At 42.8% G+C, this 23,614-nt stretch overlaps 1 protein-coding gene across 11 annotated transcripts in view; it reads right to left on the bottom strand.

Annotated features, from left to right (window-relative positions):
• Positions 1-23,614, bottom strand: part of LOC104928182 (disabled homolog 2-interacting protein) — a 126,508-nt gene that overhangs the window by 50,970 nt on the left and 51,924 nt on the right. For 8 of the 11 annotated variants that reach the window (XM_027281959.1, XM_027281962.1, XM_027281961.1 and 5 more), the window contains 2 exons: positions 21,579-21,700; positions 14,326-14,444 (listed from right to left, as the gene is read on the bottom strand). In XM_027281959.1, coding sequence (XP_027137760.1) covers positions 14,326-14,444; positions 21,579-21,700 — 241 coding nt within the window. Of the gene's footprint in view, positions 1-336; positions 934-14,325; positions 14,445-21,578; positions 21,701-23,614 lie in introns of those variants that run through there. The other 3 variants (XM_027281960.1, XM_019269100.2, XM_019269107.2) reach the window with 2 other exon arrangements.

Genomic DNA, 23,614 nt, shown 5'->3' with positions numbered 1-23,614 from the left:
GAATATACGCAGGATGTAGTAGTGTGTGTGTGTGTGTGTGTGTGTGTGTGCCGCTCAGGAGAGCAGCCTCCCTTGCATTGTCACTGAGAGAGCGAAGCGACGGAAGGAGAGGACAGCACAGCTGGAGTAACAGCACAGAGAGGCAGAGGAGCGTAAACAGTCTCAATGAAGCATCCTCGACATGCATACAAGTCCACATTTCTATTCGTGGCCACACACTTGCACATAAAAAAAAAAAGAAAAGAAAAAAAAAATCGTCCCACTGCATGAACCCAAGCAAAACCAAACACACACAAAGGACGGCGAGTGACACGTGAAAAGCAGCATAACACTCACCAGGCATTGTCAGAATTCCACAGAACAATCAAAGGCAGGCGGAGAGAGAAACAGAGGCTGAGCCAGTACAACAGGGGAGGAAAAAAAAAAGAGAGAGAGAGAGAGAGAGAGAGAGAGAGGCAGGGATGGATGAGGGCAGAGGCGATTTTCAAAGCTCCATTTTTTTCCCTCCCCTGCTGCCGATGCAGACTGCCGCTCGCCTCTTCGCTTCCTTACTTGTGCTTCTCTTCCTCCTTCTCTCCCTGACTCCTTCTCTTTCCTCCTGCTGCTGCTTTAAGACAAGGGGTGGAGAATAAGCGCTACAATGCTCTCCCTCTCTCTCGCTGCTCCCCTCTCCTCTCCTTTCTTTCTCCCACCCTCTCTCGCTCACCCCGCACAGAGCATGCCCTACTTCCTGTGTTGTCTCTGAAATGGGACACACTCTCTTTCTATTTGTTTTCTTTCGCTCCGCATGAATGAATTTCAGGGTACCCCGGCACTTGACTCTGATTTGGGAATGATGTAGGTTTGTCCCCTCTTCTTCTCCCCCCCACCTCCTCTTTCTAACTCCAGCTTAAACCCTCTCCCTTTCACTGTCACTGTGATTGACTGCACCTCCCATTTCGGTCTCCTTGCGCAGGGAGGAGCCTGCATATGGTGTTCAAGGGTGGAGGGGGGGGTCACATGGGTATGTGTGTGTGTGTGTGTGTGTGTGGTGCAGCCTAGCTTGGCCCTGCCCTCCCCCGTTGTGTGTCTCAAGTGGGAGTGTGTGCGCTCTTTGTCCTGTCAACTCTGCTGCGAGGTGTGTTGCCTTCCCCCGTCAGCAGCCACTACTGTTGTTGCTGTTACCGCCGCTGTCGCTGGGATTGTTGGTTGATAGGTGGGGGTGGGAGGGAGGTTGCATGTGTAGCCAACCTGCCTCATGGGTTCAGCTGGGAGATGTGAACTCACGCTGGGGATCAGACATTTAAAAAAAAAAAAAAACACTGTACATGTGAGGCTGGAGCTCAAGCTTTGGCAAATTGAGTTGGCCGATGGGGCCGGCCAAAGGGTTGGTTAGTAGTGAGACTGGAATGTGGGTGGGAGGGTTTTGCCATGCTCAATTTAAGCTGGGATTGGTAGACTGGCAGAGGAGATAAAGCTGAGTTTGAGGCTATTTCTAGAGCTTACACACACACACACACTGGCAGATCTGGCAGAGTGGTAGTGGGGTGGGGGAAGGATAAAGGGTGGGACACACCGATAAGGCAGGACAGCTGTGGAGAGCTGGTTCAGAAGAGCCATGGCCACTAATCTGCACTCCCGGCACGTCTGCAATGATGTCATCAAATATGACATCACCCTTACCCCTTGCACACACACACACACACACACATACGCGCAAGTGCACATGTAAAACCAAATGACCGCACAATAGGGTGTGGAGGAGGGTCTGAGTTCACTCCCATTCCAAACAAAAGCACAGGTCAGACGCACATTGTTGTGTTTAAAACGACCAAATCATGGAAAGTATGTCAGTGGAACGCTGCAGCCCACCTGTTTCCTGCCGCCTGACGCTGACACATAGCTCTGCCTTAAACATTTTACCCTAGTTTAGTCCAAACCTGTGAGGTTTACATTCCCATTTTAATCACTAACAGACACAACAGCACGGAACAGTTACAGTATTTGATGAATGGAGCTTTATATATTAGATAAATACAAACAGTGATTACAGGTTCATTACAGTCTCTAAAGACTTTTTTAGAAATAAAGCTACTGAACTGTAACAATGTTTGTACTAACCAAAAGAGCCGATTTTCATTTAATCTCAGCATGGCCTGTTGTGGATAATATATTAATTACTTATTGTTACAGTGAGAGCGATGCTAGGCGCCGTCCAGGGTGATTAAACCCTGTAGTACATTTTTTTTTTGTAAGCACAGTTTTCTGTGCTTTTGTATTTTGCATTATATTCTATTGTAAGGTCTTTGGTTGGTTTACACAAAGTGGAAAAAGATTTGCTAAAATTTGTTAAATATAAAATTATTTGTTAGCGCTTGTGAAATTTCAAACGTGTAAAAAAAAAAAAAGTTTAATTTTCCAGTGAAACAAAGTTGCATTATCTGCATAGATTGCAGCAAAAACCATTTGCAGCACACTCCCTTGTCTTGACATATGTTACTGAAATGTTGGGTGTGTTTTTGAAATTGTCAAAGTCTTATAATTATTAAGCATCAGTATTTTCCAAGTGCTTTGAAAGGTAATATTTTCTAAGAAATTCTACACAATTGCAACTATGAGCATAAAGACATTTCAGCTTATAAAATGTATAATATCGGCTATGTGCGGTACTAAAGTAAAATACAACACATCTGTGAACAATGACGTGCTCAAAACTGAACGTATCATTTAAAAACATGCAGCTTTTTTTCTGACATAAGAACAGAGAGTGCTGTCTGAGTGCAGGGAGTGATTTGAGAGGGTTTGTAAATGCACGATGAAAAAGCTGAACGTCTGACCCAGACGTAATCCGGCTAACAATGACAGCACGCAGAGAACACAGAGGGTTATTTTATTTTTAAAAGGGTTACGGAGACCTGTCTGCCACCATCACGTCTCTCCTTCACTTCAAGCGTCTGCCTCTGTATTTACAATTCTCCATGCAGTGAGCGTGCAATGCTGTGCAATGACAGCCATGGGAGGGTAAAGAATGTGAGGGATTCAGACTCCAGGAATCTAGTCTAAAAGACTGTGATTGATTCCAGTGGGTGGCAAAAATATATATATATTACAATGGTTATCTTGTAAATGTAAGCAGGAGTGACAGGAGAGCAGAGTGTGGAATGTAACGCACCTTTAACTTTGGCGGTAGCCCGTCCTCTTGCTCAAAGGTGGAGCTATGAGCGGGCAGAGAGGTAAACAGGCAGCTCGGCACCTTAAATGTTTGTTTCTAACTAGGTCAGACTGCACCAGCGGAGCTGTGCTGCTGTTACACCACATATGCCAGTCTCTCTCTTTTCTTATTCATCGAGTTTCAGTTCGAGCGTTAGGAGATCAATTTTACAGCAATAGTATTTTATTAACCAGGCGTGAAAAAAAAGTTGGTATTTATCAAAAAGAATGACGAAGAACAGCCGCAGCGCCCGTATTAAATGTTAGTTGAATGTGATCTGAGACATGTAATGTTCGTATTAATGCGTCAGGAAGAAGGGTTAAACATTCTTTTAGGGAATAAAAATATTACAGGGTTGAAACAGTTATGTAATAAAAAAAATATAAAATAGCAGCATGGAGCAGACTGAATACAGAGCTGAGCAGGAGTTTTATCTCTGTGCTTCTCTTCTATCAAGGTATCTGTCTAATAAAGATTTGGCGGTTGAGCCGAGACTTTATACCAAGACAGTCTGACCTTCATGAGGCAACATCTGGTGGAGACACGAGTGAGTGGTGGATAGTCAAGCTTCATCACCTTTAAGCTTCATCACAGCTGAATCAAAGTTTGAAGTGCTCTATAACACATTGCAACACTTCATTCCTATGTATATATTAAAAAGCAAAATCAACAGCAGTAAAGTGCAATTCAGCTGAGTTAAGATATCATCAAAGAGGGTTGATGCAAGAAGGCAGATCAAAAGACAGCGGGGAGACATGGATTTTTTTTACGCCTTGAAGGTTTCAAAGGATGCAGCTTTGCTTACATGCGTTTGGTGGATTTCAGGTATGTTTCTTGAGGCTTGTGAACAAAGATTGTGCACCGGCGTGTATGAGGTAATACAGTCCGACACGTAGTCAGGTGATTTCTTTATCCCTGCAAGCCAGTTTGTACTTACGTTTGACTGCACTGTACTTTATTTACACGTCAACGATGCCACAAACTGACACTGATTTATTACTGACCGACATCTCAATTCAAACTAAATGTAGTAAATGGGTAAAGGAGAGAGTCGTTTTGGATGCAGCCCGAGTTCAGCTGCTGGTGATGCGAGCCACCTGTGATTTGAAGTCGGAAGGACCAATCGAAACTCTGGATGGTGAGCCAGCTTGCCAGATCACTGCTGGCTTGCATCGCAAACAGGAACAGAAGCGAGGATGATGCTGATCAGACTGCTGCAACTTACAAAGAGGTTTGCCTTTTGCAAAATGATCTAAACATACTGGAGAGACAGATGGGAACTAGCATTGTTTAAAGAAAAAAAACGTTCCTTCCTCCAAGTGCTGGAGATCCGGCAAGTTAGGATGCAGTGCACATTTTGCCTCGTCTTTCTGAAATATACTGAAACTATACATCTTCTATAGGCTTAAATATGTCTGACATCACTGTGTCTTGCACTTAATAATATCTGCTTTCCTACACTTTAATAAAAAACAAAATGCCTTCTGTAACTCTTAGTTTACATGTCTTGGAGGTTAACCTTTGGGTATATGAATATTCACTATGCACTACGGTTCATTAACATCGGTTAATTGTAATGATACTGATCTAAATGGAGAAATTGTTGAATTCTCCTCCCTGTAAGTCAGTTTGGATTGGGTGCAGTGAAATTCATAGCACAGTATGTCGGATACACAAAGATAGGAGGGCCTCACTTTTATCAATTTAGCAATTTATGTGCTTTTATTAGTCCATGGCAGAATAAAAACCCTGGCGGACTACCGTCACAAATATTGCGCACGACAAATATACACTCACACACACGCAGAGACTAAAAAAAAGAAAAAGAGTTAAAGTGGGGATGGGGGGTGAGCAGTAAAGTGGCAGAGAGGCCTGTTAGTGAAGTGAAAGTGGTGAAAAACCATCTAGAGTCATCGCCATGGCAATTTAGTGGTTCTGTAAGAGTCACTGAGTACCATCTGGACTGTTAGTGCCACTAAACTATTGTGTGTATACTTCGTCAATATATACAAGTATGCATGATTTACTTGGACGTGTTAACCAGACAGATTTTTGTCTGGCCAAAAACATTGGAAACTTTCAATTTTTTTCAATTTGTGTCTGGATTATTTCAGCTGAATGTGCCAGCATGCAAATGAGTGATTCCCTAAACGGTTAAATCTTATATTTAATGCTCTTCTAGTGCCAGCTCTTAAGTGTTGGATATGTCAAAGCTCCCCATCAGCATATTAAACCCTTAGAGGGATCAACCACCCAAATAAATGATCAACCTGTTAAAAAACACTGAGGACTTTTAGTCTTGTAGTTTTCCTAGATTTAAAAACGCATTCCTTGAATTTAGACGCAAGGCAATGATGCTGCAAGAAGGCAACAAAATTATAATATGTCTAATAGCGGTACGTGAAAAGCCTGTGGCTGGAGTAGATTAAAGAAAGCGATGAATGAGTGTTTGCATGTGCACTGAGCAGTCCTTTAAAAGGGATGTGCTGGGCGCTGCTTTGATGGGGCCCTCAGTATTCTGGTCACGCCCAAGGCCCTATCCATTACAGCTCATTACCCTGGGAGAGAATGAAAGAGAGGAGACCCTTGGTCATGCTCGCCCGGGCTCACAGAAGGCCCAGCAGGGTTAAACATCAACCGAGCCACCGAAAATTGCCAGCTGGGCAGGTGTCTGCGCCACTAGGACTGATCCGGGGATGATTCTGCAACAAATTATGCAGGTGGTAAAGTGATCAGAGAGGCAATATAAAGCACAGCTCTCTATAATACACTGAACCTAAGCCTGGACTTAATCAGTACAATGTAAATCACATATATTCTGTCCGTGAACTACAGGGATCAGTGATGCATACTTTCCTTAAAGGAAGTCAATAACAAGCCAAAGGTTATTGAAGAGTGCTGAGAAGTGGAACCAAGGTAATATGAAATCTAATTCTACATTAGCATACTATAATGAAACCTTCAATTGCAAATATGTCTTGAATTTGTTTGAGGGACTGTGCTTCCTGTTGTTAGCTGAATCTGAAAAAAGATCCACATATATTTTTTGGAGGGTTCAATTTATGCATCACTTAATTTGTTCTGTTTACAAATCAATATTTATTTCAGCTCATAATCGCATTAATAAGCTGCTACCGCACGACCTCCCGTCCTCTCAGCCGTGGCGAGGTTGTTCACTCGTGAGTCACTGAATTCAAAACCTTAAAATAGAACGAGATCGCTCAGTTCGATTTCTGGAGTTTTGAATGAAAATTTAACAACAACACAGTTTTGTCCTCTTTTGTCCCTCGCGCTCCTTCCTGAACGTTTGACAGCATGACTCTGGTGTTGTTGTTGTTGTGATGTTTCTTTTTTCTCTCTCTCTGTAGAGAAACAGAAACCGGTCTCATTCAGAAGAGTTTATCTTAGTTAATGTGCTGAAGCTACTTCGGGGACTCTGTGTACCAGAACATCTAACCTTGGATATCAATTTACTAAACTTGGTCCATTTGACTTTTGCAGAACATTTTAACGGGAAATGAAGAAAAAAAAAACATATACACATTTAGCCTGGGTGCTAAAACTTCAAAAGTGAATAGCCATCTCTGTCCTTGAAGCAAATGAAGAGCACTGTGTTTATGAAAGCGGGACAAATCGACCTTGTCGAAGCACCCGTCGCCCACTTCTGCCTGAGCACCTAAACAACACCACGTTACTCTTGAATTAATAAAATCCTCATTATAATCTACAATACAAGGAGATAATGCCGCAAAGCTTTATAATCATGGCCAAATTAGAAGCATTAAGTTTAGAGGTGCTATTGATGGGTTCATTGAATCCATCCCGGTCTGTATGGGATAGAGCTTAATCATGCACAGTGGTAGGTGAAACCTGCTCTGTACAACACATTATTACCCCGAGAGCTCTGTTTCATCTACACCAAATCATGCTGATGCATTGCAAATGAGATGGCGAGAGGATAGGATGCCAAAGAGGGAAGGAGAGGAGAGGGATGCGCTCTTCCTCTGCCTAATTATACTGCTGCAACGAACAAAATAAAAGCGCTGCTGTTGTTTTTTCTTGAGACTGTAACTGGGCATTTGAGTATTGTCACTACTAAGTGCATCACTTCTCTGGACAGTGTCCAGATCCTCAACCTGACTGTGTGTGTGCGTACACTGGGGCTAGTAATCATCACCAATAAACTCCGGAGAAGGTCATGTAGTGAATGAACGATGCCAGAGTGAATCGATTTTTTACAATGGATCGCTTCTCTTACTGAATATAAAAGGAAAAAGGAGACAGTGTGTCTAACGTTTGCGTGCATGACTGTGGTTTATTTGGGGTTAAATGCACATGATCAACAAGCATGTGACCTTCGTGGTGAGACTGGTGGAATAAGTGGAAAACAAAAAAAAAAAAGATGAAGATTAGTGGGTCTCCCTAAAATGAGGACAGAAAACAGAGTTGGGAGTAAGCAAATTATGAGAACTATGAACACGAGGAGAGGCGAGGAGGGGGATGTTGAGAGCAGATAAGCGAGAACAAAAGAAGAAAATGGAAAGGAGAAACCGAAGAAATGAACACAACAAAGGGGAGAAGGGTTAACACAGATGTTGGGATGCTGGAAGAGCAAAAAAGTGAATGTCAGTAAGTAAGTGAGTGAGACATGGAGAGCGCTGGGAAGGCGGTAAGAAACGCAGGGAGCATTAGAAAAGGCTCGGATATTACAGTGGAACCACCTGGGGAATGTTTACAGAATTTAATAACTCTAAATGGCATCACTTTATTGGATTTATGGATGGGTGTCTCTCGCTCCCTCACTACGCCAGCTCGCTTTCTATCTCTTCCTCACACACGCGCCGCGTACACACTCCAACACCCCCCACCTGCAACAATTACCGTGGTAGCCGTCAGTGCGGCTTTATGGAAAAATGACAGGGGGGTTTGTATCGAGGGCTCTTGAATCCTGTTACAGGAAGCCATTCAGAGTTACAGGCTAAAGCTTCTTACAACACACACGCTGACACCGCTGCTTCACTACCGTATATGGACACTGAAACTGGAACTGTTGATTCAAGATAAACAGTGTAAGGAATAGACACACAACCCCCAAGTCAACACTAACCCTAATAATGACTTTAGGTATCAATATGTTTATACAAAGCACATACCGTTCAATCAGATCTAAATATACTATGATGTCACCCGTTGGTTTGCGGACAAATGTTTTGAAGCCTCGTGTTTGGCATTATGGCCACTGCCATCTTGTTTTCTTTGGAACCACGAAAGACTATATTTGGATGAGAGAGCGCGGAGCTGGTGGGCGACGTACTGCGAGTTGGGCCTGTGTTTGGTTTTGATCTTGGTCTGGCTGGTCACACACCCTCTCATATTATAGCTAAACAGTACACTGAAATATGTTTCTGCAAACATTTGGGAGAAATAGGCGATGCAGTAACAAAAATCTTGATTCATATTCGATCAGCGCTGCCTAGTTTTACAGTTCTTGTATGGTACTCTAAAACATTATGCTGTGTGGAACCGACAATTAAGAGCATGCACCCAGAAACCAGAAAGTCTTTACTGAGGTAATAAATCAAGCGAGAAGTTGGGTAATTTTTCCATTTTAGTCAATACAAGCTCACTACTTTCTGCAACCAGTGAAGTCGCCCCCTGCTGGCCATTAGAACTTCTCAGACCCAGAAGCTCTTGCCACTAACTATATACTGTGAGGTGCTCCTATTATCTCAGATTGCAATGCAACATGTGTGTCCATGTGAGTATATATAACTTTTTGCTTCCTCGCTTATGCTCACATCTAAACGAGGAAGCTGTTCCGCTGTGTTTTTCTTGTCTTCTGTACATTTTATCGTATCCATCCATCTTCTATACCCTGTTATGTTGTTCAGACGCCTCTCCCAGCATGCATCTATAAGAGCGCTCGGCAGACAATATGGTATTCTATGCAAAACAAACATAATTAAACCATATGCTGGAGCAAGACGGGGGCCGCCAGAAACAGGAAGAGAAATACGGATGTAATAAATTGGTACAGCCATTTCATCCATCTGCTAATATTCGGAGCTGTGAGTGACGGCAAGAAAACCCTTCCTGCTGTGTTAGAGAAGCAGTCTTTCTATAAAAACGCATGAGTCATTGGTGCCCACAGTGCTGAGAACTGCAGTCACACAAAAACACACACACACACACACACAGATTACAGAGAGAGAATCACAATCAGTCAGACCCACCCGACCACTAACTTGACCATAAAATCCACACAGACAAGTATTCCTATTACACAGTAAAGGGCTATATAGGCAGGAGGACAGGGGGTTGGTAATGTCGACAGTGATGATGTCGGGTGCACTCAGGGAAGCTGTAGAAAGTACAGGATGTTTAATATGTGTGTGTGTGTGTGTGTGTGTGTGTGTGTGTGTGCATGCAAACATGTATTTATGCAGATTCTGTAGGTGGGGCAGAGCCCAGTAGGAGAACAGCACTGTCAGTCAACAGACAACATCCAACACACACAAACACACACCAAAGCACTTCTTACTTGTGTGCTTAATGAGTCAAGCACTACATCAGTGACCCTGAATTACATTGACCAGCGACATCTGGCATGATGCAACAGGGAGGAAAGCAGCAGCATACAGAGGAGACATGACTCAAGAAGCACAGACTCGGAAAGTAGTTTTTTCATAAGATAAGACTGGAGGAGAATTAAAGGTCACGCAAAACTTATTTGTTTGTAATTATGTAACAAATGTGTTGAATTTCATTCCCTAGCTCATTAAACTTTTTCAAGCTATTTAAAAAACTAATTGCATTGTTTAAAGCAATGCTTGTCAGCTTCTTTGCTGCTTTTATCGGCACATTGCTACATTAAAAGTGTTGCTAGAACATCATTAGCAGGTGCACTGTGCGTCCTCGTATTAAAACAGCTCTACAGCGCTTCTAGTGGTCAAAAAACGACACAGGAAAGCTTTAAGATTTAATTTCTGCAGCTAGTTTTTTACTTTATTAGCTGAGCTATGTCACAAAAAAGAGTCCTAACCTACTGCACTTGATGAATCAGTTTCCATTTCTAAAATAAGTTCTGCCACCATATGCCGCGCTGCCCGACTAAGGCACTCAGCTGTTGCTAAAGAGTCCAGAAGGGCGACACATTTCAACCACTGTGATATTCATCGGTGTGTCTACGGGGTCCAGGCAAGGTCAGTGTAGATCAGATGAGGAAGCAGGGTGCTAGAAAAGGTCAGATAATCTGTCAGATACAAAATAAAATGTGTTGGGCAGCTCAGAGGAGCAGAGAACAGCACAGGACAAACAGGCTATCATCAGAAAAGTGTACACACTACGCCACATATTACCAACTATTCAAGGCGATTGGATCACATGTTATGGAGAAAATGTTTTCTGTATGTGATTTACAGTTTTCCTAATGTAATTACAGCTGCTGTTAGCTCACTTTGTTAGCCGGGCTGCCTGGACTGTCAGCTCAGAGCACCGGGGAACCGGTTTGTGTTCGCACAACAGGCGTTTTGAGATTTCAGGCCAACGGCACAGGGTAAAATCATCAGACAAGAGTAAATATGGGGCTGATTTTGAGTTGATGTCAAGAGCATCTTCAAATAAAAGGCTGAAAGACAGACGCCAAGATGGGCTTCTTGCTGTTGGACCAGTAAGTAATATCAGCTGGCTGTCTTGGGTTGTTGCACTCGCTTGAAGTTTGGCTTTGGACTCAACTAGTTTCTGTAATAATAATATAATAGTAGCAAAAAATACACATGTACAGTTGTCCAAATTTACAGCAATGGTATTGCACTCTGAACGTGGGTGCTATAACCCAAATATACCAGTTTCTATGTTGCTTTAATTATTTATAGGGTATAGGGAATCCATAGGGGAAAGACAACATCCGCCTCAACCATCTGCAGTTTAATCATCACACTTCTCTCTCAGTGTTTACCCTGCAAATTCAACATATACAAACATTTACAATAATAAAAAATAAAAAAACTCAATTGCTTCCCTAAAAGTTTTAGATTCGCGTCCTCTTTTCTGACGTCCCTTCTGTTCTGTTGGTAGCTCCTGAGCTGCCCCTGAAGTTCTTTGAGATTCGGTAACTTTCATTGTAGTGTTTTCTGTTCTGTTGACCTAATTATAATTACTGCCACGGTGAAAACTAGAGCACCGGTGCACTGTCACTATCTCCAGATGATACAATACATCTAAGGATGCTGAAAAAAATAAATAAATAAATAACCCCACTATATGCTAAAGATGGGTCTAGCGTAATGAAGTGTAAATATGAATACAATAACCCTACTGTTTGTTTGTTTGTATACGGTGTCGGCGTGCGGGGCCGCGCACTGCTGCGTTTCTGCTTCGCTAAAGATAGAAGTGATCAGCGAGTGTCCTGCCTCAGATTAACACAGATGAATATTTCATTTCAGAAGTCCAGCTGCTCCTCATCTGCAGGTCACTCTCATGAGACCGCCTCAGGCGACAAGGCCCTAACAGTGTCATCATGGCTAAAACACACAGACACACACTGAAAACATAAGATGTGGTTTTGTTTGGTCCCGCAAAATTATCAAAATAAAATCATCGCGGTGAGATATAAATGGGGAATATAGTGTGATTTCTGTAAGCACAGTGGTGAATATAAATAAGGGAGCATTCACATAACCTACATCATCATATGGTAAACACAATGTTTAAGATTTACAGTGAATACTAAATGTTCCCTGCATCTTTCATATTCACGCCTGCACATCTGCACACCAGGGAGTTTTCAGGGTATAGGATTCCCTCCCTCGCTCCCCCATATCTCTCTTTCCTCTCATCATCAGCCTTCCCTCTTCTGCCAGTTCCCAAGCCTGTCTTCATCTGCAGTGTCTTCTGCCCTGTGGGGAGGCTGCACCCAGGCTGACGGGGGAATGTCACTGACTCCTCTCACAGCACATTACTCTTTTTCATGTTTTCTCACTCTTTTTCCACACACACACAAATGTGTACTACTATATCCACTCCTTGCCCGTATAGCGTCCTTGACGAGTGACAGCACCAGAGTGCCATTTATCGCTCATGTGTGTGGAGACCTATCATTACATTGGAGCTGATGTGTGCATTAGTGTGTGTTTCTGTGTTAAGCTCGGTAAGATACGACACCTCCTGGACGTTCCAATTTCCTGTCCGCTATTTCCCTTCCTCGCCCTGGACTTTATCAGAGAAAAACACATAAATGCTGATAGGTTAGGAAACCTGACTACTGTTTGAAAAATAGAGACAAGGAAAGGAGGGGGGACTGGGGGGTGGGGGTGGATGAGATTGGAGAGCGATGAGCTTGAAATGGATAGAAGGGAGCGAGGTTAGAATGATAGGCGCTCTGAAAGAAATGGGTAGAAGCGGGAAAGAGAATGAGAAAAGACAGCGGGACAAAGAAGAAGAGGTATGAGCTCCAATTTGTCCGACTGCACCAGAGGAATAGTTCACTGTGTTCCGCGCCGAACAATTGGTAGCGTTCCCTTGTGATACTTTGACAGTGATGTTAATGCCTCATTAAAAGTAAGAAGAGTGGCGGCAAGTCGGCTCCCAAGTTTTGAAACCCGAAAGCCGTGGAACATCTCTTCAAAAGCGGCACCCCCATTAATTAAACTCCACAGATGGACACCTTGGCTTTTTTCCAGGCGCGGCAAAGATAGGTGCTGGGAATTATAGCTGTTACTCATGCATGCGTGGAGGGACAGTCGAAAAAATCCAGAGCGAGCGGGGAGTGTGATTTCAGGTCAACGTAGCCTGGTCTGGAATCCTAATTGACATCGTTAGGCGAGGGCAAATGTTTGCCAAGTGGCTGAGCTCCTGAGCAAATTAGGAGAAGTTATCATAAACTGGCAATTATCACAGCCTGGAGCGAAAAACACCATCACGTGGGAAATGCTGTGGACAGGAGACTCAAAATAGGGGTGTATGGTTTACAGTCGGAAGCCACAGTATTTAAGCAGTCACTCTATATGGCACTCTATCAAGAATATTTAGAATTAGATTCAGAAAGTTACAAATAAACAACACGAGCTGCAAGCAGAAAATCCAACAAATAAATATAAAAATACACAAAGCTCTCTTATATAACACTTATATATGAATGGTCCGTTTATATGAGCATACAGTCAATTACATTCACTGACATTCACCTATTGGCACCGTGTTCTTTATTATTAGAAACAGCACATGTACAGTAATTTGTTGCTGCGCTTGCACTCTGAGTGCTCTGTTAGATAGTGGTGATGCTCCAGGTGATGAACTTTCCGGTCTCTGTTGGCACAGGTTTTTTCCACTTAGCATACATCACTTAAGTGTTTGATGTTGTACTTTAAGTAGCCCATTTGGGACTGTTTCGTGCACTGCTTGGCAAAAACTGGGCTTTCAGTGGATTAAGTATCGGCATGTATCGATGTCTTATTCATTTTGATGTCTTGATTCATTTATTTTTTTCGGCTTTTTCGAGCTTTATTTTGACAGAGACGGCTGAGGAGTGACAGGAAATGTGGAGAGAAAGACGGGGAATGAGCAACAGGTCGGATTCGAACCCTGGATTTCCGCACATGGGGCTGTAACCTCCTCGGCTTTAATGGTTTATAAATGGTTTGATGGCTAATTCCTTCATTCATGACAACTGTAGTCTGAATTTCTATTTAACTCAACCAACTCCACTGCTTTAACTACATTATCAAGCTATAAAATTTACCAACAATGTCAGTCATCAATGCTCTATTGCGATCAGAGTTCATGTTGTTTTTTTATTGCCCAGCCCTAATGGTGAGAAAAAGCTAAACAAATCAGATTGAAGTGTAAGAACAACCTTTTCCCAAAGACGTGAGTTGATAGCCACAACTCTACTCAAAACCCAACATGCTATGACACAACCAAGGGCAGGAGATCCATCATGTATTACAGTGAGACAGAGCAGAACATATTAGAAGTGACAGATTGGAGATTTAAGATTCACTGGTTTTCACAATACACTGACAACGCAACACAAAAATGTCAACAGTGACCTAAATATCCAGCCATCAGGCAGAGATAGGCACCGGAATAGAAGCACACAACACACAAGCATTCAACACAAGCAACCAAACACCTACCTGTCATTGTCAACGCTCCTGAAACCGGGGAGGATGTGTCTGAAGCTGGAGTTGCGGTCAAGTTTGGGTTGACTCTTGGTGCGTTTTATGGAGCCCTTCAGCCGTCGACTCAGGAAGCCCTGATGGAGAGACATGGAGACAGTCGATAAAGACGGTGTCACCGCCGGGATTGTGTGAGGTGTCAATCATTAAGCTCAACTTGGCAGCGGAACAGAACATATTGATACCGACTTTTACAATCAACATCCTGAATTCTGATGCACGCAGCATGTCATGAATGGTCGAACGGTGATTCATGAGTGTAGATCTTCAGGATTATTGAGGGTGATAAAGGTGAGTGGGTTTTGCTCACGCTCCGCCACTGCTCGTGCACGCTTGTAAATGGCAGGGACTATGGACTGGCTGATGTGTGCACACTGTAGCGTGGCTCAAGCACCTTTAATAAATACCTCCTACTCCACACTTTCCATCCTTTTTTGTAACTACTTCTTCTTCTGTAATGACTGTTTCTGGCAGCTTTTAGGCTCATTACCGGGTGCACCGAACCGTGGCGCCCGTACCGTGACGGTCCAGGGCGAATACAAATACCGTTACACCCCTGGTATGCAACAATTACAGATTGTTTCCCACAACAGCAATTATGTCGGCGTTCGCAGCAAATCCAGCGACGTGCAAACATTGCGCGTGTTTCATATTCATCTTCATGCACGCTAATTCGACGGATACACCCCCCCCTTTATTAGTTTTCTCATTCTTCTCTTTGTCTGAGTCTGTGCGTGTGTTTACTTCTTCTAACATCTGCAATCACACATCCCCAAGCACCTCGCCGTCTCCATGGCAACTGTTGGCTGGCATTAAGCGAGCGGGAGAGAATATGAACAAATGAGATGTGGTGCAGAAATGGCAGGCTGTTGCAAGTTTTGAGAGACAAAAAAGAAAAAGAAAAAGAAAAATCTTTTTTTTTTTTCATTTCCTGCTTTTTTTAGATTTCACTGCAGGGAAGAAGATCAAGACGGAGAGCGGGTGAGGAAGATGATGGAAAAAGAAGGACTTTGAATAAAGAGGGTGTATAGGAGAGTTGATAAAGCAACTTAGGAGAGAAGCACGAACAAGACGCGACTAAACAAGTGAGCCAGTATGCAGGAGAAAGTACTACACCAGATCGGGCTCAGGTGGAGCTATTTGTTCCAATCATACGGCATAACAGCTGATTCATAGGCTGAACAAATAGGAGCCACAACGTGGTTTATTTAAAACTCGGCGCCTTGACCTTGTGTCATTCTCACACTGTACATATGCACGCATTTCACAAGATGGTGAAGCACAGCCTCCATTACAGTCGGGCCATTAACACACCTGTATAATTACCACCCACTGTGTGAATAGGTCACCCCAGGCAACAATGGAATAGGCATAATTAGAGAGTGACTTCCAGACAGCCTGCGAGCTGATCACAGAGGAGCCACGGCATCCTGATGAACAACACCTGTCATCAGTAAAACACTTTGGGATAGGAACAAAGACTCGCTAATGTCAGTATGTTTACGCTCGCACCAATCAATGTGTCTGTTATTTGTGTGTGTGTGTGTGTGTGTGTGTGTGTGTGTGTGTGTGTGAGAGAGAGAGAGAGACAGAAAAAAAAACAATAGCTGTCTCTAAATTTCAAACTACACACTTAATTTTAAGCAGGACTTTAATGTGTTCACACCAGAAAACTGACATAATTTAATATACTCCACATTAAGTTTATTATCACCTGTCATTTCAGCTCTTCATTGTTCATGTCTAAGCACGGAAAGTCGACTGAGCAGAATATGCCTCATGTTTAATTTAAACAAGACTATAACATAGAGGGAATTTTTAACTTTGCCCCAAACCAAATTTCACGACTCTCTGAGTTACATTTGTGAGGATAATGACCCCTAAAAATGGCTTTTTTAAGGGTACATAAATGACATTTCCAGAGGCAAAAAAAAACCTACGCAATCCTCTAAATTCTGTATTTTACAGATTTTATGATTTGGTCTAAATCATAAAGAAACTGTTCGGATTTTGGCGCAAACTTTGTCTTCTTACAGGAACTTTTTAATTTAAAATAAGGAGCTTGCATCATTTCCAGCATGCCTGGATATGAAAATACAGACATTCTGTGAAAAGAAGTTTAGAATTTATCCATCGAGATGGGCTGAAGATAGAGATAAAGTTTGAAAAAAAAATGTAAATGAAAACCTGATGGAACCCCATCAGGAGTCAGCCGGTGAAACAGAAACTACAAATCTATAAGACTAAGCCTGGAAGACAAACTTTAATATGGAGTTTGAAAGATGTGGGAATAAGGATTAAGTACACAGATTTATTTTTGTTATTTTAAGTGCAAAAACAGTGTACTGTAAAAAAAGAAGTATATATATATATCACATTTTGTACGTGATTTGTAGCATGAAAATGGGACACAGCTCATGTTGATGTGCGTGCTTCCGCTGCAGATTTTTAAGGCTGTGGGTGGATCTTATGCATTTCAAATTCTTATTGTCACTTGAAACAGAAAACAAATCCAGCGTTTGTCATTTGTCATCATCAGCGGCGGCGGCTGCAGCAGCAGTGTGTGGACACTCAATAGTGATCAGCCCTTGTGGTTATGTGAGTAACTTCATTTAGCTGAACCTGACATGATATATGTAAGCCTTCAGAGAGTGGGCAGCAAATCGCTTACCGTTGCTACCTGCCACCAATGAACCGCTCAGGGGCTGTTAGCTAAATGAACAGGGTTGAGTCACCGACGTTGGTATGAGCGCGGCACCCGGGGGCTCTCGCTGGGGTTGCTTTCTAAATCAAACTCTCAGACCCTGTCTTAAGTATTCTCTGTATAAATACATCATTGGCCCCTTATGTGAGTGTGTGGGCATGTGGTTAGATTAGCATAGGCACCGTTCTAAACAATGACAAATATGAGTCAGACTGTGAAGCAGGAATATTGTTTTTCTTCGACTGTATCTGGCTCGCCTCAGATCGGCTCCTTCAACCGCATGACAAGGTAAAGATGGAAGCGTGGGTGGAAAAGCTATAACACCCACACAACTGCCACACACCTTTTTTATTATTTTAATTTCTGGATATCATTCAGAATCACCTTCAGATTTATAATAATTCCAGACCTCTTCTCTGTAGCCCCCCCTCCCTCCAGAGAGAGTGTGCGTGCACCTGCTGCAGTTGGCATATTCACAGCCAACAAATTAAAATGCTTCTTTTCTTTTTTTTCCCCCCACATCCACAGAAATAAGTCAGTGAATAGAAACCTGTCCCTGTAGGCAAGGTGGATTGATTAGTGGTGGCTTGTTCTGTTTTTACTTCTCTCCTTCCCCCTGATGGATGGACTCTGAAGGAAGGAGGCAGAAACGGGCAGAAAAGAGAGAGAAGAGATGCACAAACGTATAATTTCTCTGATTGTGTTGTATCCCTCGTGCTGCCTTTAAACCTCTCCATGGCGATGCGACGTTAAAAAAAAAATGCTACTCCAAAATTTTGGAAGCTCCTGCAGAGATATTCTCCGAGGTTAAAGGTCGGCAGATAAGAACAGACTATTTTACCCCGCACAATCAGTCAGTAAGGATGACTGACGCCTGTATTAACGCCTCATTCGCCTTCAGCACCTGCTCGTACGGACGAATGAGAAAGTGCGAAAGGGAGGGAAAAACATATACTGGGAGGGAAAACGAGGCAGAGACACGTGGTGATGAAAGAGAGAGGACAGAAATAGGTGAGACTGGTCAGAAAATGGAGAAAATGACAGTGAGTGCCTGCCAGACAGGGGATGGAGCTGTAGGTGCAGAATAAATGGAAAAAGAAAAGTGGAGCACAATGTGGAGGTGGCAGAGCATGAGTTGATAGAAAAAAAAAAAAAAAGCAATAGAATGAAAGTAAATGAGGGGGAAAGTGAGGAGAAAAGTACAGCAAATGAGTGACAAGGTCGACGGAGGATAAGGGCTCAGCGGAGCACGGTGTCCTTTGCGGGAGGAATTAAGCTCGTCCAAATAAAAGTGGAATGAAGTTTGTTCCTTGCTCTGGTTCATAGTCTGATCATCTTAGCATGTTTCCATGTGTCACCATGGTTACCTATCAAACAGCTGATGCCTGACATTTCCTGACAACCGAATAAAACACACACAGAGCCCGACCTGTGCACATTATTTCTTGAAAGCAACATCACCGGGGACTCTAACATACACAATGACACCTAATGAGATGTCATTCATCATGTCATTGTTCTATTGTGTGGTAAAGAAACGTGTAACCTGACTCATGGGAATACAGCGTCCCTGTGAGTTTTGGTTAAATAAGAGCTATAAATAGCAAAAGCATGAATGGGAACAGAAATATTGGATGCGGGACATTCACACTGTTGAGATTCCTCCGTTAATTAATTCTCGGTGTTCGTAAATATTCCTGGCTTTGGTGCACTGTCTGGCCCTTTAGGTTTCATTTTTTGCAAACACCTACTTATACACAGAAACACGATAAGGCTATTACAGCCAGTGCAGCCAGACAAGGGGGGGCATTACAGTGTCACGTTCCAGCGTGAATTTCAATGAGCACTTTAATTATTCCACATTTCTACGGTTGACAGCTAATTAGTGAAAGGATGGGATGGAGTAATCTGATTCAACATGGATCCTCCAAGGGGAGGACGAGAGGCTGCTTTTTCACCAGACCCTCCAGCCTTAATTTTACCCGCTCCAAAGGGAGCGTGATTGTTTGTGGAAAGAATTTGTCCACGTTTACTACGTTGCCTTGTTTACAGTGCAAATGTGCACGAGCTTTTTCTCTGCGTGTGTGACAGTGCATGACAGGCGCGCATAGTTGATTGTAATCTCAGCCCGTCCGAGCCCATTACGTCGGCGCTAAGAGGACGGCTCAATTTTGTCGCCGTGCTTTTTTTTTAGTTTGCTTTTTTTTTTTTTCAGGAAATTAAAGCAAATGCTCGCAACAAGTTAATTCGTTTTCCCTCGGCTTGGCAATTCCAGGCTTCCCTAATGGGGCCTGATAGAATCAGTGCCTGGACAATCAGCAGGGTGTTCCCTACTTCAACATCAACCTCCCTTGTCCCCCCCTCCAGCACAACCTGATGAAAACAAGAGACATACCTGTCCAATTAGACCCCCTGCTATTATCTGAGAGGAGAGAGGAGGGAGTGAGGGAGAGATTGGATAAGGAGCGAAGTCCCGACTGAGAATCAATCCAGGCGAGCAGAGACGTGACTCAGATAAGGATTGTCTGTCAGATTTTTTTAAACAAATACTGAATAAGTTGTAACTTTCATATTTAAAAAGGTATGCAATCTTTCAGTATTTCTGAATTGAAGATTAAGCTTTAGAGAGATTTTATTTTTCTCTCATGCCTTCTGGTGAGAAATTGTTTTTTGAGCAATGCTGGAGGATGTGTGTGTGTGTGTGTGTGTGTGTGTGTGTGTTAGTGTGAGTGTGTGTGTGTGCGCAAAAGACACTGAACCCAGTCTCTGCAAAGAACATGAGAGAAAAACATTTTGACAGATTTAGCTCACGGCCTAGGAGGGGTACTTTAGATGTCACCACAACTCTTTTCTCTGGAAGGAGAAAAGTGAGCGGTGGTGGTTTGTCATTGCTAAAAGTGGCGAAGATGCGAGAGAGGAGGAGGAGAACGCGACCTCCTGCTTGCACATCTTTGCATTTCACACGTGACTGACCCCATCCCTCTATCTATATCTATATATATATTGTGCCTTCCTGTATTTGATGTGTATCTATTTGATCTATTTACTAGTTGATCAAAAAGTAAAGAAACTTATCTGTGCTACCCTTAAAGGCCAGAAGGGGGCAGTGTGAGGAAAAAGTGCAGGAAAGGGTCAAACACTGTGTGAGGAAGCTTCCTTTGTGCAAGTGGTAACTGCTGCTTTGCATTAAGCCCGCAGAGGTAAGTAAGTAAGTGGTCACGTGATCGAGACAGGATGACTTTGCTGCAGTGCTCCTCTTCTCCCACTCATCCCCGGAGAGTACAAGGAGCCGCTTAAGAGACACTTAATCAATATTTAGCCCCTCCATCTGACCTTTTCTGTCTCCTACAAGCTTTTCATTCTGCTTTTCTTTTTGTACGTCGATTCCCAATGACTTCATTCTGTCGATTACAAAACGAGTATTTAAAAAAAAAAAAATCTGTCAGTAGAGGAGAAAAACATACAAAATGTAACAACTCATAATCCCCCCAGAAACATCATTTACACCTTTTACATGAGCAGATGGGACTTCTCTGGGTCATCAAGCTGTGGTGATTTTACACATGCACCTCCTAAAATAAAGTTCATGAAACACTTTATTCTCACTCTGCAGGTAGTCCAACACCAGTGAGTGTAGCTTTTTTTGTTTTTTAAGACACCGTGGGCTTTAACTAAGCCTTAGAGGAATCCAAGTTTTGGTTTTTGCAGAGATTGAACACTAGCTTTTTGGGGAAGATGGTGATAAAAGGAGAAACATTAATACATAATCTCTATTTTTCAGAAAGAATATCATGTATTCTAGCCAGGCCTGCCTGTACATAAGCTGAGAGTTAACATGAAGCCGGAGGGTTGTTTATGAGAGGCTGAGTGCTAAGTGACATCTAATGTTTACAGTTCACCTCCAGGTCGTCATCTCCCCCGCTCATTATTTATTAATGGAAATACGTGCTGTTAATTGCTAATTAGCTTTAAATTGATGACTCATGGCGGATTTTTTTTTTTTTTTGCTTCATTAACTGGCTGTTTGTCTATTGAATTAAACATGGCAGAAAAGCATGCCCGGATTTGAACTAAAGCACGCTGACAGACAAAAGGTCTGCTCTGTGTGTGTGTGTGTTTTTGACAGTTTGCTTATAAGTGAGCGAGTTGCAGGTGTGGGAGTGTGTCGACTTCCATAAAGTATGTTGAAATGATTCAGTGAAGCGCAATGAAAAAAAAAAAATCACACAGGATGTAAGACGGCGGTGGAGGATGGTGTGTGTCGGACACGAACCCCCCGGATGTGATGTGGAGAAACCTGAACTTCAAAGGCCCCATTCCAACATTTGATGTAAATGAGTTTCAGATTGGCACGGGTCCATCTGGACACCAGACCAGCCCTCTGAAGACGGTGGACGTACAGCAGCTCGCTATAACTAAAGCGAAACTGGAGCAGGGAGGCAGAGACAAAGCCAGAGAGAGAGAGAGAGAAGACAAGAGACGGTACATTTTTTAAAAACACACTCACAGTACTCACGGTGACTCGGAAAGGTGTGGCGGCCGTGGACGTGGCCTCCATGGTGGGTGTGGTCTTGTCTGAGGAGCTGCCCGGCATGCTGCGTCGGCGTCCTGTCCTCTCTGGAGGCGACTCTGAAAAACAGAGAGAGATCTTTAAATCGTGAACATGTAATCGCTCGACATTGTGGATAGAATCATTAGAAGAAGATCGTTACTGTTTAGTGGAAAGACTGCAAGAAGGGGGAAAACATACAGTAAATATAGTAAATATAATAAAGTAAATTCAGCAATAAGAACCACCAAAGCTCAATAATGAATGGGTTTAACGAACAAATGTGATATAAATAAATAAATGTTGAAGCTTTAGAGGTGTATTTTCAGCTATTCACACACTGGCTTCATATTTAGCACACAGGCATGAGAGTGGTATCTATCTTCTCATCTTGTACATCCCAAAATTCAAACTCTTCTTTAAACTAGTTAAAAGCATAGCGCCATATTAATACACCTGTATGACACTACCCGTTCCTCCATGAATATGTCCATTCAGGCCGTACAAGGCTGTTACATTTAACTGATAACTTCCTCTTTCCCTGTTCACTAAACTTATCTGTTCTGTTTTTTTTCTCGTGTGTGTCTATTCAAAACTCTCTCTTATCCCGGACACACAGTCCAACATACAATCAGATCAGTATGAAAGAGTTCTGCAGTCAAAGACTGTGCACGTGTGAGGAAGCAGCAGATCTGGACATGTCCGAGAGGAATGCGAGTGATGTTCGAGCGTGCATGTCTCCACATATTTCAGAACTGCTACCCCTCGTGGTACACAACAAACGCTCAGTGTGTTAGCCGGTTGTTGAAGTTATGTAACGGCGACTGAAGTTGTTTTGACCGCTCTTTTTTATTTTTTTTAAATTGCTACTTTAAGACATTGGAACATTAAACGGGAATGAGTTTAACTCGCTCTGATGTACTGATCTAATCTTTTCAAACACACGGGGTCACTGCATCACGCAGGCTGTGTTAGATTATTTAAATGAGATCTATGACTGCCGTCGGAGACTAATGAAATTAACGTTAAGTGTGCGTGGCAGTGTGACTCTAATGAGGGTGAAACTACATTATTAAGCAAATCCTCCTCACGCACACACGCACACACATGCACACACGCTAAAGTGTGGTATAATAAGTATATAATTTGTATTAGGAGTGTTCACCATTTTATCGGGAACTCCCTGCTGACTGCTGATGTAATTACTTTCAGATTTAGTATGCAGCATCTCTAGACTCAACACTTAAAGTTATCAAGCCTCGTGGGTAAACCTTATTGATTAATATCATATCTTATGGACAGAAATTAGGATATGTAACCACTGAACTCTTGGAACAATCGTCAGACCTCAGCATACCAAATCTCTGGGGTCGATAAAATGACATTACAGTACTGAAATTGGCAGTGTTTGGACACCGCCAACTGCAAACTTTGGTATCAATCTTCATTTTTGCACTTTTCACTCTAGATTATACGAGTAAACAAACGAGGGAGGCGTGAATTTGCATATTCTGGGATAAACAAAGGCCTAAACTAAATGAGGACCGCAGTGATCAAATACTGTGATGATACTACCAACAATTGGATTGACCAAATTCTGTGCCAAACGTATTTGCGCCTGATATGACATTTGCATATACAGCACCTCTAATAAGCCACACACACACATAAGTACACACGCTTTAGAGTTTGTCGTGTTTGTTCCTATTACCCTGTCAAGCTGAGCTGTGCTAAATTAGCTGTCTGCTGGTTAACAGGCCGGTTGACTGAATTAGCGCGCGCTGTAATTGAAGAATGAATGGAGGAAGAGCACTTCCCGCCGTGCAGAGGAATGGCTCGCATCCCGCCCCACATAATTCTCAGGCTAACATTAACATAAACACAGTCCACAACACACAGGAGACGACACAACAACATGCTCTTACACGGAGCAGACGCCCCCCCGACGCTAAATCAAATCTCTATAATCGAAAACCGGAACCATCTGGACGCTC

Source organism: Larimichthys crocea, chromosome IX (assembly GCF_000972845.2).
Source record: "Larimichthys crocea isolate SSNF chromosome IX, L_crocea_2.0, whole genome shotgun sequence".
Lineage (NCBI taxonomy): Eukaryota > Metazoa > Chordata > Actinopteri > Sciaenidae > Larimichthys > Larimichthys crocea.
The sequence above is the reverse complement of the archived record's forward strand: the minus strand, read 5'-3'. Positions and strand labels throughout refer to the sequence as shown.